The sequence below is a fragment of the Oncorhynchus mykiss genome, chromosome 4, assembly GCF_013265735.2.
Source record: "Oncorhynchus mykiss isolate Arlee chromosome 4, USDA_OmykA_1.1, whole genome shotgun sequence".
NCBI classification, from domain to species: Eukaryota; Metazoa; Chordata; class Actinopteri; order Salmoniformes; family Salmonidae; genus Oncorhynchus; species Oncorhynchus mykiss.
This window is the reverse complement of record NC_048568.1, coordinates 10,338,101-10,355,308: the sequence shown is the minus strand read 5'-3', so window position 1 is coordinate 10,355,308 and position 17,208 is coordinate 10,338,101. Positions and strand designations below refer to the sequence as shown.

General features: G+C 42.3%; 1 protein-coding gene across 1 annotated transcript; it reads right to left on the bottom strand.

Moving 5' to 3' along the window:
- Positions 1-3,572: 3,572 nt before the first annotated feature.
- On the bottom strand, positions 3,573-9,632 carry rnf144ab (ring finger protein 144ab). The gene is given in 7 exon segments (XM_036975459.1): positions 3,573-4,031; positions 5,029-5,118; positions 5,468-5,558; positions 5,560-5,592; positions 6,454-6,652; positions 7,862-7,922; positions 9,612-9,632. Coding segments are annotated over 7 exon segments (627 nt in total). The 3' UTR covers positions 3,573-3,899.
- Between the last annotated feature and the right edge of the window lie 7,576 nt (positions 9,633-17,208).

Below are 17,208 nucleotides of genomic sequence, written 5' to 3'. Positions count from 1 at the left end.
CTACCTTTGACCAGAGCCCTATGGGGTGCCATTTGGGAGTCCATTTGGAACTAACTTAATCAATCTCATCCTAAGTTAGACTTTACAAACTACAAATTGGCTAGAAATTGAAGACACATCCACAGTTTTTATTTTATTCACTCAAAGCACAACCAAGACTCACTGCTACCAGAACAAGCAAAATGTTATTTTTTTATTCACAGTATAAAAGTGGCATTACAAACAAATGTACAGAATGTAAGCATCTGAACAGGAACCAAACGGAACTCATGTATTTTTTTATTTGTATTTATTTACTCTTCCTGGGGTCCAGCAAAATTAAGGTAGTTATGCAATTTTAAATACATTACAATACATTCACAACACATTAAGTGTGCCCTCAGGCCCCTACTCTACTACCGCATATCGATAACACAAAATCCATGTGTACGTGTGTGTATAGTGCGTATGTTATCGTGTGTGTATGCATGTGTCTGGGCCTGTGTTTGGGTTGCTTCACAGTCCTTGCTGTTCCATAAGGTCTATTTTTAAATCTAATTTTACTGCTTGCATGAGTTACTTGATGTGGAATAGAGTTCCATGTAGTCATGGCTCTTTGTAGTACTGTGCACCTCCCATAGTCTCTTCAGGATTTGGGGACTGTGAAGAGATCTCTGGTGGCATGTTTTGTGGAGTATGGATGGGTGTGCGAACTGTGTGCCAGTAGTTCAAACAGACAGCTCGGTGCATTCAAAATTGAATATCTCTCACAACTACAAATAGTGATGTCAATATCTCCTCCACTTTGAGCCAGGAGAGATTTACATGCATATTATTAAAGTTAGCTCCAAGCCGTGCTGCCCTGTTCTGAGCCAATTGCAATTTTCCTAAGTCCCTCTTTGTGGCAACTGATCACACAACTGAACAGTAGTCCAGGTGCAACAAAACTAGTGCCTGTAGGACCTGCCTTGTTGATAGTGCTGTTAAGAAGGCAGAGCAGCGCTTTATTATGGACAGACTTCTCCCCGTCTTAGCTACTGTTGTATCAATATGTTTTGACAATGACAGTTTACAGTCCAGGGTTACTCAAAGCAGTAGTCACCTCAACTCTCTCATTTTCCACTTTATTCACTACAAGATTTAGTTGAGGTTTAGGGAATGATTTGTCCCAAATATAATGCTTTGAGTTTTTGAAATATTTAGGACTAACTTATTCCTTGCCACCCTTTCTGAAACTAACTGCAGCTCTTTGTTAAGTGTTGCGGTCATTTCAGTCACTGTAGTAGCTGACGTGTATAGTGTTGAGTCATTCGCAAACATAGACACACTGGCTTTACTGAAAGCCAGTGGCATGTCGTTAGTAAAGTTTGAAAAAAGTAAGGGGCCTAGCCACCTGCCCTGGGGAATTCCTGATTCTACCTGGAATATGTTGGAGAGGCTTCCATTGAAGAACACCCTCTGTTCTTAGGTAGCGGAATTACTTTTGCTTCCCTCAAGGCTTAAATTGAAAATATGGCAAATTGGAGTGGCAATATCATCCACTATTATCCTTAGTAATTTCCCATCCAAGTTGTCAGACCCATGTCAGACCCTGATGGGGGTCATGTGCACAAATGCTACAGTAAGTTGTTCTTCATGCAGTTTAAATGCAATATTTTTACACAAAACCCCCTAAATACAAAAAAAATGAAGAAGTGAAAATGTCATTGAACACATTACAGATGGTTCTGACCTAGACATCTTAAGGGATCATTTTGGTTGCATTTGTCTCGCAATTGGGAATAAGCCAATTTGCCTATTCTCCAACACACACCTACTCACTGCTCAGATAAGTCTGCTAAGTTGCATTGACCCAATTGCTGCTTTAAATTTTGGACCAGGATATGTTGGGCCCATCTTTAGAGTCTGATGCAATTGACCAGGTTTTGTGTAGGAATACCATGAAATGACCTGAAAAGAGCAGTACATTTCAAAATGAAACAAATCATGTCATGGTAATACCTCCATATTAATCTTGTTACCTCCGTATACACAAAACAGTGTGATAGAATACCTTTACACTTTTAAAACCCAAAATGTACATTGTCATGTCACAGAATTATTTAAAGTAAAGCTACTGTTCTGATAAGCAATTAAGTCTCTCTAAACATAATTGGTGTCAAGGGGTAACAGAACAATGCTAGTACATGTGTAACAAATTGTAAGTTAAATAACAGAACATATTTGGAATGTACAATAATAAATAAGAGCATTTTGGTAAAAACAAAGGGAGTGTGAATCAATAACACTCATATCAAAGTAGACTGTAAAGGAATTTTATGGGACTTTGGCTACATCAACAAGTACATTGTCTAATATAAGGTAAGTTGAACTCATTAATTTAAGGGGTAAAGGGTTTCACTGCTAGAATAATGGACAGAGGTTGAACTGCTACAGAAGGGGTTATTTGGTGGACATTAAAGCTTGCTACCAGGGTTGGGGTCAATTCGTTTTCAATTCAGTCAATCCAGGAAGTAAACTGAAATTCCAATTTCAAATGTTTCCCATAGAGAAGCATTGAGCAAAGTTGAAATTGGGAATGTTGGGAAATGAAATTGACCCCAACCCTGCTTGCTACATCTCGGCTGCCTGTATGCTGTTTATTCTACTGTGTTTGATAGAAATACTGAGAGATCAATGTTGCACCCCCCACTGTACATAGATGAGAATGAGTAATGCAAGATATGTAAACATTATTAAGTGACTAAGATACTGTATAATAGTATATGAGTATATGAGATGAGTAAAGCCAGATATGTAAACCTTGTTAAAGTGACTAGTGTTCCATTCCTTAAAGTGGCCTGTGATTTCTAGTCTATGCCTATAGACAGCAGCCTCTAATATGCTAGTGATGGCTGTTGAACACTCTGATGGCCTTGAGTTAGAAGCTGTTTTTCAGTCACACGGTTCCAGCTTTGACCTTGCCTTCTGGATGATAGTGGGCAGTGGCTCAGGTGGGTAATGTCCTTGATGATTGTTTTGGTCTTCCTGTGACATCGGGTGCACAATTACTTCCCAGCGAGTCTATAATACAAAACAAAATGCTCATAATATAGTCTATGGATGATGTGATTCCTCAGAGGTTAAGCTTAAATTATACAAACTGAACATTTACAATCATTGTTTATGTTCTTATAGAAATAGAAGTACTTCAAATCTATTGAAAATACCTTATCTGTGCCTGTTTGAGCTTATCTGGCTTAATAAATCAATAGAAAATTCCCAAAACTGAAAACCAGGCAGACTCAAGCAAATGCTCAAAGTATTTTTGTATCAATTTTTCAAGTATATGAAAACCAGGTCTGTATAGAAAACTGAAGAGTGAGGGAAGGCAGAAGAGGTTGGTAAATAAATAACCCCCAAACACATCCTTATAAACCTGGAGGAGACACTTCCACATACTGTGGCTGATAGCCAAGGCTGTTCCCTCCAAATATACCAAACGTCTATTTGCAGTCCCCCAAAACAAGAGCCAAGATAGCTGTACAAGACAAAAAAAAAAACGCAACCTTGAACCCGACACACATACATAATCCCATATTGAGAATATCTTCCAAGCCCTCTGAAGTAACAACCAACATTGACTGGTGCTGTGTTCGGTTCTCTCCTCTGCAGGCCCAGCCCTTCGTAACACATGGAACATCACAACAGAACCACAGAGTGAGTGCCCTCTCAACCCAACATGCTGGCTGTATTCCTCATCTACCTGCACTGCTCTGCCCCAGCGACCAATCCACCGATCCCTAAGATTCCTCTGGGCAGGTGGGAGGGACAAAAAACCCATACGGCGTGGATGACTAACCAACCACCAAGTTCACCAACAGGCCTGGTGCCCCTGTCTGTCAGGTAAGCTGGCATGACTGTGCCCAGGGTGGGGTTGGTTAGGTTGACAGAGGGTCGTCATCCCCTTTACTGCATTTACACTTGCAGCACAGAATGAAGGATGAGGCTAGAAGGAGGAAGAGAGACGCCAACAGCAAGAGCAGCACGAAGCCAGCGAATATCCCCACCACCTGGAGAGAGATGGGAAAGTGTGCTTTTACTATATACCCTCTCCAACCCCAATATACCCTCTCCAACTCCAGTATACCCTCTCCAACCCCAATATACCCTCTCCAACCCCAATATACCCTCTCCAACCCCAATATACCCTCTCCAACCCCAATATACCCTCTCCAACCCCAATGAGCAAGTACATTTATCAAAGACCTTTTTAGATCACTAGTTGTAAGATGGGATTCATAATGTGCTTGTTTTAACCCAAACATCACAGAGATATATGAGAGAAGTGATGTACAGTACAATGGTGCACCAACACAACATTTATTCACTCTCATTTGCCTGACTATCCACAAGGGGGAAGTAGTTCCCCAAACATAAAACATAAAAATGTACAGTGAGACAGGGCTGGTGTCCACAGTGTTTATGACACCAAATCATCTTTTTGCTTTTTCCTCTTTGATGTCAAAGATATATACATACATCACTTAGTGTGCATGACAATAAACAGCCATTAGGCAACATCATTGTGTTGAGTCTAATTGGAGCAGAGCTTTTAACAACCCCTTTAAAATATTGATGAAGCAGTTAGGGCATCCCTGTAGTGGCGTTAAACCTACGTAAGACCTACAGAGGAACTAGTGGGGACAGATATATTCACACACTTATCAATACAATTTTTTTTAAAGTTCATCCATATTTTGTCTGAGACTTTCTCCTAGACCTCCTTCCGTGACAGACATAACTTTAAATGTACATGAGTGGCTGGATTTTTTTAATGTCACTTAAGTACCCATTTGTGGTAATAATTTTTCCTTTTTCTTTTCAATGACATACAGGTCTTCATTTTCAAAGTATCTGTAGCTGTACTATAGGACATATAGTAGATACTGCTACCACAGCTAGCCCGTGTGACTGACTGGGTTCTAACCTGGGACTCCAGCATACCAAAAGCCTGTGTTAACCCGCTGAGCTAAAGTCAACTAACGTGTCATTTTTACAATACAGTACCTGTGTCCGGTGCCAGATAACTGAAGCTCTGGAGAGGCCCAGTTTGTTTCTGCACGGCCCTTTGTCATAGTGGTTCAGGAGGAGGTCATCCTGGAGAGAGAGAGAAGAAATCACTATCATGGTTATATCCTGGACTAAATGTGTTATGTCATGGTTAAATATGTGGGCAGATCCACTGGCAAAAATTGACATTTGCCAAGATATATACATGTACTGTACGTAAGTAAGTTTATATAAAATCAGATTCTTAAAAAAAATAAAAATACATTGCATCATATGTGACATGTGCTTCATAAACTTTGTTGCTTGGTCACTTTGTGCAGGTCCCAAACAATTCAATAGATCACTAGAGTGTTAGTATTAGGGTTTTCTATTGCAGGCTCAGGAAGTACCAGCAGAAGGGTGTGTGTGTCTGTTCAGTGTTGGTTGGTTAACTCACTTCAAGAGACCAGTACCAACAGAAGGTACGCTTACAGCTCTTGCACATCATCTGAGCACATCCCTTGTCCCTCTCGATGTACACCTTACATGATGGGCGTGTCGCCATTGCTCTTGTAGAAGGAACTGAAAGACAAGAGACAATAAACGTCAAGGTGGGACGTATATAGACCAGTACATACTGCACTGTCAAGAATAACAAGAGCAATAAGTACTGCTAAAAATCACTGCGTCATTCAGTCTTTGATGGGCTGTGTTATTGAGCACATTCAGATAGAACCTTCCCACTTCACTCCGTTTCGAAACGTTTTCTTCATACTGAACCTACCCTGTGTAGTCCTCCTGAGTGTTGTTGTATCAGTAGTCTACAGTAGGTGGGAGTGTTGTGTTATCCAGTGTTGTAGGAAGGTGTAACAGTGTATATTGGTCAGGGGTTGGAACCAAAATTGTTCCGTTCCAAGCAGAACCCCTATTTTGTTTGTTCTGTTCCAGTGTTCCAACCAGAAAGTAAAGTTCTGAAACGGTTCAACCAACCCCCCCCCCAAAAAAAATACACGGTTCTTTATATAGTTCCTTTTCATAAAAAATGTTACCTGTGAAATCAACAATGTTTTTACATTTAGCTCATTAAATTTACTTCACCAATTCGCGCAGAATCGACCGAAATTTCTCAGGTGGAGAGGGAGCAAGAGGGGTGGACATAGAACATCATGACATGCATTGGAATGCACTTAGGTTATTACTAGCTTTATACTTCACAGAATAACATAATTATATACTAGACATTAGGAATATTTTTGTAATGAAAAATAATATTATTAACAGGTTCTCAAGATTTGAAAAAAATATATTCTATTCCAGAACAGATCATTTCCGGTTTTCTGTTCTGTTCCCTGACCGGTTCCAACCCCTGGTATTGGTGTGATAGTGTACAGTGTTAGTGTATAGGTATGTATAGTGTACAGGTGTGTTGCAGTAATATCCTACCTGGTCTCCCCGGGTCGGAAGGTGTTGTCCTGGCAGGCATGTTCTTTATGCCAGCTGTTCCGGCAGGCCGAGCAGAACTCCAGCCTGCACACAGAGCACTGGACCAGCTGTGGCAGCTCCATCTCCACCTCTTACAGCTGACCCATTGCCTGGCACGACGAGGACGGGCACCAGGTCCGGCATGGGTCCAACAGCACCTCTGTGGAACACACACAGGGACCGGACTGTATTCATTACATAGCAAAACGTTTTGCAATGGAAAACTTAAATGAGGATTTCTTATTGGATAAATTCAGGTAATCCCTCTACCTTCAGTCCGTTTTCCTTACTTGTTCTCCCATCACACAGGGACAGAGCTGCCTGGCATCATAGAAATAGAATTACTGGTACACTCAATATGGCCGCCGGTCCACTCATCACAGAACATACTAGTCATTCTATATCTATGGCTGGGACCTCATACCTCAATGGGGGAACATGGGAACGGAACACCCAATAGAAGTAGAACAAGACTACTAGCACAGCTTTTAAATACTTTTTCAATTCATAATCTTTGGCATCTTAATAAAAGCTATTCTGAGAGACAGTATGATTCTTTGCCCTGGTTTGATCTCTTTTATCACGATTATGCTAATTTCTTGGAACTCTTCTGGGGACAGGAGTCAAAATAAAAGCCTCACTCATCCAGTACAGGATACATAACAACTGCTGTGGGTGTGTGTGTGGCTCCACTGAAATTAGAAAGTGCTCATCCACCATTATTCATGAGCCAGATGTCTTGGGATTGTCTTTCTGAGGATGTTGCCAATTAAATCCAACACAAACCCGGTCAAACTGAATTTGATTAGTTAAGATGGAGAGAAAACGCTGCCAGCCTATCACTGTCTCTTCTTCTCTCGGAGAGCCTTATACCTTTTAAGAGAGGTTAAGGCAGGCCTAAAAAGTGGAAGGAGAAAGCTGAATAAACAGTCAAGTGTCTCCATTCTCTCTACTTCTACAGCCTTTGTATGGTAAAGGTTAAGGTTCAAGGGTCACTGGGTCAGCAATCACGGCTGTGACCTGTCCAGTGTCCACTGTCTTCTATAATGTTTCAGAGGTTAAGATAGGTCTACAGTGAAGGAAGGAGGAGGGAGTCACATTGATGAATAACCAGTGAAGGAAGGAGGGAGTCACATTGATGAATAACCAGTGACTCCTCTCATCTATCTCACCACTCCCACAGCGTGTCAATCAAATGTATTTATAAAGCCATTTTTACATCAGCAGATGTCACAAAGTGTTTATACAGAAACCCAGCCTAAAACCCCAAAGAGCAAACAATGCAGATGTAGAAGCATGGTGGCTAGGAAAAATTCCCTAGAAAAGCAGGAACCTAGGAAGAAATCTAGGATGTTGCCTGTCCACTCACCTCACTCAAACTGCAGCCTCCTGTACTTCTGCATGCTCTCTGCTGCCACCATGCATTCCATCTGCGAGAGAAATACATAGAGACAAACACAGATATGGATTAAGTCTCATCACCCTGCTTTATGGCTTCAAGCATCTGCACTCCTGAACTGTTGATGACCCATACAGGCTAGGCTGTATGGCGAATGGAGTCAAATAGCTACAGTACATGGGGATCTCTGTGGCAGTGTTCCAAATGGCACCCTATTCCCTATTTAGTGCACTACTTTTGACCAGGGCCCATTGGTCCATATATCACTCTGTTCTGGTCGAAAGACTCTGGTCAAAAGTAGTGGACTACGTATGGAAAAGGGTGCCGTTTGGGCTCTGGTCAAAAGTAGTGTACTATAAAAAAAAAAAAGTGAAATATACAACGCTGGAACGTAGGTATCTAGGATTAGGCCTACTGTTGTCTAAACAGGGAATTAGGAATTGGAATACTAGAATGGAACTGAACCTTCTTATGACCGTATAACATTTGTAAATTCTAGCCGTATAAAACTAGCTGAATTGAAATTTGCCAGTTAGCTTACTAGCAAGTTCCAACTTGTAACCATAACAACATGGCTACTGAGGCAGGCTAGCAGCCTAAATAAAAATCTGAGAAACGGAATAATCAATTTTAAAAACACAGAATTCAGAGGGAGTCAATCTGGCCACTGAGGCAGGCTAGAGAGTCAACGCGGTGGGTTTGGGCGTACTCCATTTGAGACTCAGGGGACTCGGCATTGACTCACATTTGAGTCCGAGTCGATCTCAAATGTGAAAACTTCAAGGATGTATAGACTACTTTAATTGAAAAGCAAATCTATAAAATGAAATGTATAATGTTAAATATTCTGTAGTATAATGTAAAACAACATTCTATAGGTTGAATGATCAGTGTTTGTTTCCAGCTGAACCCATTCCTCACTTGAACCCCATGTCAAGTGATGTGCTCTGCAAGACATGTCTTATTTTTTTGTCTCTCCACCCTCAGCCTCTCTGATGGACTGTCTCCACCTTCCACCAAATACTCAAAATGTAAATCTGAAGCCTGGCACCCTGAGCCTAAACTGGTGTGGCTGGACAGTAAAGGAGAGTCTCAAAATGTGAAAACTGTTCAAGGGTGTGTAGCCTTTCACCCATTGATTATTTAAGAAAAAAAAAGTTATTAATACTTGTTGAGCTTAGTTGAACTGTTCTTCCCCTTCAGAACAAAACATAGGCCTGTTTAACTGAAAACAAACCCTGTATAGCCTCAAAACATGGTTAAAACCAATTTTAATATAATAGATGGCCAGTCCTTGCATCCTGAGCCAGATGTAACTACCCTAACCCATAACCCTTACCTTATACATAACCAAATCCCTTACCTAACCATTTTAAAAATGTCATCTTCAATGTCAACTGACCAATAAACATTAACGTGGTCTGGCATATAAAATCAGACACGTATTGTATTGTACACAAATATGGTTCACATCTTCCAAACCCTGTCAAGACTCAACATATGCATGCACATTCAGCTTGACCACACGGTGGCGCTACAACAGGCGCATATTTCTCTCTCGATCTGTTTGACTGAGTGTTGAAATTGAAAACCTCTGTGGTTGCTGAGTTGATGTGCTACCTATTTGAGGTCTGGATTGTGAAATTAAGAAATCACCCTGATGTGTTATCACATTAATACACAGATAAGCGATGAACGGGTGGGATGGAGGGAATCTTACATTTGGAGGCAGCAGGCCCATTATGAATGTAGACTACCAGGCTGTCACCTGCAGTAATAGAACAGGAGCACTGAGAGGCCAACACACATTATATTCAGCTCTCATTTTTAAATCAATTTATCAACGTCTCCGTAGTCAAATTAATGAATGCTGTGTGTGTGTGTGCAGATGAAGGCTGCCCTGCTTAGGCATATTGGAATACATTATTATGGGACTCATGTTATCCAGTAAAGTCATTATTCACTTTGCAAAGGAAACAGATTCACCAACAGCACGAATGGGAACACAGAACAGTGAGAACGAAATAGCAACACATAACGGTGTGAGAACGCAGAAACTTTGTTTGCCGACTGCTAACAACAGGACTGTTACAAACCTGTCATTTTACACAGAACACACTACAGCCTGACATACAGGTGTAACCAGGCATTTCAGCTATACAACAAATAAAGTCCTCTGTAAGGGAAGGCAAATGCACATTCGAGGACAGTGAAAAGGACCAGGAAAACAGGTTCCAGAACAGCACTGTCATGGTCCAGGGCAGTGAGGCTGCACTCAACTCTTTTGTGCAGGACTTCTCCACCCTGGGGAGACAACAGCGGAAACGAAAGAGGACAAGGACAGCACCCCAACCTCTATCCTCACCTCACCTCAGCCACTCCAGGCCCAGATCCACGTCCATCCTCCCCCGCCTCCCTACGACCACCAGAGCCGAGACCACACCACCATCAGCCAGCTGAGAGACAAACTCGCTCTGCTAGAGATATGGTTTACTGAGGTAAAGGAGCAGCCCCCCCAGCTACACCATTTCCAGCCCAGACACAGAGCTTCTACAGAACCAGTGCAGGACCCAGCTGAAGAACTCTGTCCAGGAGCGGAGAGCGAGCCTGACCACAGTGCTTGAGGTACTGTGGAGCTAGCACAGATAAAGGAGGAGATGGCAAAGAAACAGTCTGCATCAAGAGGGTCCTGCAGCACAGAGAAGACTGTAGATCCCTAGAGAAGCTGCAGTCCCTCACCACCCCAAACACCCTCCCCCCAGTCAACAACAAGGCTCAGATGGGGACACCTACTCCAGAGAGAGCTCTCTGGACCGGCCCTGGCACATATTATTATTCACACACACACACACACACACACACACACACACACACACACACACACACACACACACACACACACACACACACACACACACCAACCTGCTGAGAGGAGCAGGAGAGAGAGTAGGGCAGCCTGGTCAGCAGAGTCGTTCCCAAACTCCTGCATCACCATCTCCCCTCTGCTGCCCAGGAAAGACTTTCATCTCCGTACCATCCAGAAAGTCATTGCTGACATCACAAGAGGGTGTGCCCTACTCCAGAATGTGCACGTTGCGCACCACTCAACAATCACAGAGGACAGGAGAACTCCGTAGGATTAAGTGAGATTAAACAGCTCATCCAGTACATCTGCACTAAACTGCACACAACGTTTACTTGTTCAATTAATAAAAATAAATAGAAGAGAACAAATGTTTGCTGTTATCCATTGTTTATCTCACTCAAGAATTTAGTAGTTACTGTATTTTTGTAACATGAAATTGCTATCATTTAACAAGTGGAAGATTCAGGGCCTGAACTCATCAACCTAAATGAAAAAATAATCTGAAAGATGTTGATGTCATCATTCTGCAGGAGACATGGTGTAAAGGCGTCCGCATGCTTCCCAGCCGAAACAGTTCAGAACAGTTTGTGCATACATTAAGACAACATTTTTGCTTTTGTTCCACACAAACATTTTTCCTGAGACAAGCCGAAGTAGGTAGCCGAAGTCTACGGCTAGTCGTCTGTGATTGGTCAACAGCAGGGATTCTTCAGTAGTCTTTGTTGTCATTCAAGGAGAGAAGATTCATTTTCATGCAATTCTTTTCCATTTAGAAATACTGCACCAAACATCTTAGTTAGTGGTGACATATGTACAACTCATTTTAAAAACTGTACCACACTGTTTAAATTGATGCAAACGCAGGACAATGGCAAATTCATGAGAGGTTGAATGGATTGGAAAAAGCGATAAGAGGACAATCAAATTCTGAGCAAGAGCTCTATAAGAAACTCCAGGCCCTCCAATTTAAAAAAATCATGCAAAGTGATGGCATCCTAAATGCGAAGCTCAAATTCACTTGCGCAACATTTCTATTGGCTATACCTATTTAATTTGATCCTGAGTGTAGTTTTTTTCCCTGACAACTGGAACCAAGGACTCATAACCCAAATCTTTAAGAACGGAGGAACATTTGACCCTAACATGCTGACCACACCGCCCGCGTTGCAAAATAAATGTACACATATATATTCAATCATTGCATCCATACTGCTCATCTGCGTAACAAGGCACTAAAATATAACTTGGTTCTGTGTGACGCATTGCAAGTTCCACCTCCCCCCATCTCCTCATTGGTTTTTAGGAGCATATACCCACGTAGGTGATTGGAAGATGAACCGCCATATAAAGTCCAAAGAAGAAGAAGCCTGACGGAAGAGAGTTTACTAGAAACTAACTCGGTTTGGTTCAGAGTTAGTTTTGATATTTCAACCTGCGTGTCCTGATCAGATCTGGTGTGGGTGGACAAAAGCAACATGTGTGTGCCCGGTTTAGTCAGCATGTTACAATTAGAGGCATTTGTTTATACAGTAACCTTTTTGTATTATTATAAATGTAATAGTTCTAAACTTCCTTAATAAGCACAATGTCTTCAGTAAAAGTCAAATTTGATTGGTACCAAAAACATCGCACGACCGATCATATTTAAATCCTGATAGATAAACATGTCCACCAAAATAAGACATAATTGTATGCTTGCTTTATTGACTTTGGCATATAGGACCGTTTTACAAAGTTATTCAAAGAGCTGTAGGGGGTAAAACATTTTTTAAATTTAACCTTTATTTAACTAGGCAAGTCAGTTAAGAACAAATTATTATTTACAATGAAGGCCTACCCAGGACGACGCTGGGCCAATTGTGCACCGTCCTATGGGACTCCCAATCATGGCTGGATGTGAAGCAGCCTGGATTCAAACCAGCTACTGCAGTGATGCCTCTTGCACTGAGATGTAGTGGCATTCATATATTCAATTTCAAAGATTTTACTGAGCTACAGTTCATAGAAGGAAATCAGTCAATAGAAAACAATTCATTAGGTCTTCATCTATGGATTGCTCATGACTGGGCAGGGGCGCAGCCATCGGTGGGTCTGGCTCCCCAGTGGGTGGACCTGGCTCCCAAGTGGGTGAGCCTAGGCCCTCCCCGGCCCACCGATGGCTGCGCCCCTGCCCAATCAGAATTCATTTTCCCCACAAATGGGTATTATTACAGACATAAATACTCCTCAGCACCCCCCTTCTCCCTTCTCAGACGATCCCGCATGTGAAGAAGCCGGATGTGGAGGTACTGGGCTGGTGTGGTTACACGTGGCCAATCATTTTGGTCGCGACTCTAGATAGATCGCTAGAGAGAGACTCAAAGGAAGCTCAGCAAGAAAGAGAGAAGAAGTGCAAAGCGGGAGAGAGCGATATGTTACAAATTAGTGTAAAGCATCTCCTAATTAGCCAATCAGTAGAGGGACAATAATCAGATGAGGGAGGGTAAAGGAACTGTGTCTGATAGCTGGAGTCTGACCTACGCCAGTCAGAATTAACAAGTCTGACCTACACCAGTAAGAATGAACAAGTCTGACCTACACCAGTCACAGTAGCGGTCGGTGCAGTTCAAGATGAGGGAGGATGTTTTTTTAAATTTCTATTACTGCATATTAGATGACTATCATTCATATTTCATTCACCCCCCTCAAATGTATAAATCGATAGGTTTAGGCTACTACTAGAATTTTCCTTGTACACATCATGAGGTTGCTACAACCTAGCCTATGAATGAACATTTACAACGTACATGTAGATGCACAGGTCGATAGAATTTTGACAGACAGTGACACATTCAATACCTTGCACTGCATCTAGCCGATCTAGGGTGTAATCATTAGTCCATCAGTTGGGGGCGCTGTACTGCAGCGCCAGCTGTGCCATCAGAGACTCTGGGTCCGCGCCCAGGCTCTGTCGTAACCGGCCGTGACCGGGAGGTCCGTGGGGCGACGCACAATTGGCCTAGCGTCGTCCGGGTTAGGGAGGGCTTGGCCGGTAGGGATGTCCTTGTCTCATCGTGCACCAGCGACTCCTGTGGCAGGCCGGGCGCAGTGCGCACTAACCAAGGTTGCCAGGTGCACTGTGTTTCCTCCGACACATTGGTGCGGCTGGCTTCTGGGTTGGATGCGCGCGGTGTTAAGAAGCAGTGCGGCTTGGTTGGGTTGTGTATCGGAGGACGCATGACTTTCAACCTTCGTCTCTCCCGAGCCGAGTTGTAGCAATGAGACAAGATAGTAGCTACTAAACAATTGGATACCACGAAATTGGGGAGAAAAAGGGGTAAAATGTAAAAAAATATATTTAAAAAAAATCTCCAGTGTTCCAGTGATGGATAGCCATAGCCAATTAGCTAACATACAGTAGCATCCCTCTTGGTTTGAGCAGGGTGTTTGAGTAGGCTAAACTCACTAGTTGCATTCGATGCTAGCTAAGTAAGTAAAAAAAAATATATACTACAAAATACAGCCCTCTCTCTTGCTTCTCCTTAATTTTGGAAGAAATTAATTTGTTAAAAACTATGGTCTTTCTCTTTGAGTTAACTACTCACCACATTTTATGCACTGCAGTGCTAGCTAGCTGTAGCTTATGCTTTCAGTACTAGATTCATTCTCTGACCCATTGACTGGGTGGACAACATGTCAGTTCATGCTGCAAGAACTCTGATAGGATGTCCTCCAACCTCTAAGTTGTCATGACTTACTGTGTAAGTCTATGGAAGGGGGTGAGAACCATGAGCCTCCTAGGTTTTGTATTGAAGCCAATGTACCCAGAGGAGGACAGAAGCTAGCTGTCCTCTGGCTACACCATGGTGCTACCCTAAAGGGTGCTGTTGAGGCTACTGTGGACCTTCATTACAAAAAAAAGCATTTTAATCAATTATTAGGTGACTTGAATATATCTAAAAACGCCAGATAAAAATGGTGAACCATTAAAGTTATTCAATTCACTGAGGACGATGGTCCTCCCCTTCCTCCTATGAGGAGCCTCCACTGACCTGGCAGAATTAACAAGCTGCCAGGCTAGCCAGGGCTTTCTAACCAATCCTACCAGTATCCCTTGAGAAAGGCAGCAGCTGAATTACCACTACACACAGTGTAAGTAGCTCCTTTCTGAATTATATTGATATCAATAACTGCAAAGACTAAGCAAGGACAAAATGTATTGTTAGGGTCATTCCATTCTATTTCAATCACTATTTGATCGCACCCCTTTCAGGACCCGAAGGCCAAAACATTCAGGAGATAAGAGGTGCCCAAAGTTCCCATTTGCTATACCCCACCATACCATGAGACATACCACACTCCACCACTGTTTTGAAAGACTCCCCTCTCAGCCTTTCGCTGCCAGAAGGCCCGGTTCAGGAGCTTCATCCCCACAGCTATAAACACACAACAGCTAATGGACTATATTCTACTGTTTATGTGCAGTCTTAGTCTTCGGTCTGTTTAATCTGCCGTCTTGGGCGTAGAGAAGTTTGGTTTGGTATTGTAAATATTATGCTGGGTGTATGGGTTTGTTGGTGGTCTCTATGTACGAGCATGTGGAAATGTATTTCCTCCCCAGAGAACAATAAAAATCCAGTCTTATCAAATCTAAACAATACCCCAGGGAGCTTCTCTATGTCTCTAGGACATCTGGACAATTTCCCAGAGCCTTACTAGCCTAGAGCAAGACTCCATTGACTTATTGCTGAGTACAGACTCCGTGCACAAAATAACCTACGAAGATACAAATACCAGAGGCAATTACAGAGAGACCATTTTAATTATAAAAGGTGTTCTCATCTCTTCTCTCGAGTCTGCGGGCGAATTGACTGCAATTGCTTTTTTTTTGCCTTTTCAGAGATCAACACAAATACAGTCATGTGAGATCTCTCCCTTTCTGAATCACTAACACACTGCAGGGAGTCTGTCCTTTCTCCTCAATCAAGTGAAAAGTTCAGCTAAAGTTAAAGCCTCTTGTACAGTAATACAACATTGTATGCTGTAGCGTTAAGATTTCCCTTCACTGGAACTAAGGGGCCTAGCCCGAACCATGAAAAACAGCCCTAGACAAATATTCCTCCTCCACCAAACTTTACAGTTAGGACTACGCATAGGGGCAGGTGTTCTTCTGGCATCCGCCAAACCCTGATTCCTCCGCCGGACTGCCAGATGGTGAAGCATGATTCATCACTCCAGAGAATGAGTTTCCACTGCTCCAGAGTCCAATGGCGATATTACTCATGGTGATCTTAGGCTTGTGTGCAGCTGCTCGGCCATGGAAAACCATTTCATGAAGCTCCCAACGAAATGTTATTGTGCTGACGTTCCTTCCAGGGGCAGTTTGGAACTCGAGGTGAGTGTTGCAACCAAGGGCAGACATTTTTTATGCGCTTCAGCGGTCTCATTCTGTGAGCTTGTGTGGCCTACCACTTAGCATCTGAGCCATTTTTGCTCCTAGAGTGTTCAGGATTCAGCACTGGAACCCTGGCCTATCTCACTACTCATTAAATAAACAAACATTCTTCAGCTCCATTTACACTAATACAGCTGCACTGCCCTCCTTCACTAAAGATACTCCACTCCCCTGCATGGTTGGTTGATGGTTGTTGGAGATACACTACCAGTCAAAAGTTTTAGAACACCTACTCATACAAGTGTTTCTCTTATTTTTTACTGTTTTTACATTGTATATATCAAATCTATGAAATAACAAATATGGAATCATGTAGTAACAAAAAGTGTGAAACAAATCACAATATATTTTATATTTGAGATTCTTCAAAGTAGCCACCCTTTGCCTTGATGACAGCTTTGCACACTATTGGCATTCTCTCAACCAGCTTCACCTGGAATGCTTTTCCAACAGTCTTGAAGGAGTTCCCACATATGCTGAGCACTTGTTGGCTGATTTTCCTTCGCTCTGCGGTCCGACTTATCCCAAACCATCTCAATTTTAGCTGAGGTCAGGTGATTGTGGAGGCCAGGTCATCTGACGCAGCACTCCATCTCTCTCCTTGGTAAAATAACCCTTACACCACCTGCAAGTATACTGTAGAGAATCACTGTACCATTTAAACTGTTGTGAAATATATTTTCCACAACCCAAAATATTGTATTTTCAGCTGTTTGAAGCTGGTGTTCAAAACTGAAGGTGAAAGATGCAAAAACAAAACTTAAGCACTGTACAGGTTAAATGCAGAAGACACATTTCAGTTGAATGCATGCAGATGTACAGCTGACTAGGTATCCCCTTTCCCTCAATGACAACAGCAATAGGCTTACATCCTTAATGGAATAAAAAAAAAACATTAGGCTACATTCCGTTAATGCAAACCCGTTGAGACCAGAGACTGTCTCAAACATTGAGGAATAACATGAGCCTTGTTTTCCATCCAGACTATCCTTTTCAAACGTCCTTTAATCGTTGCAG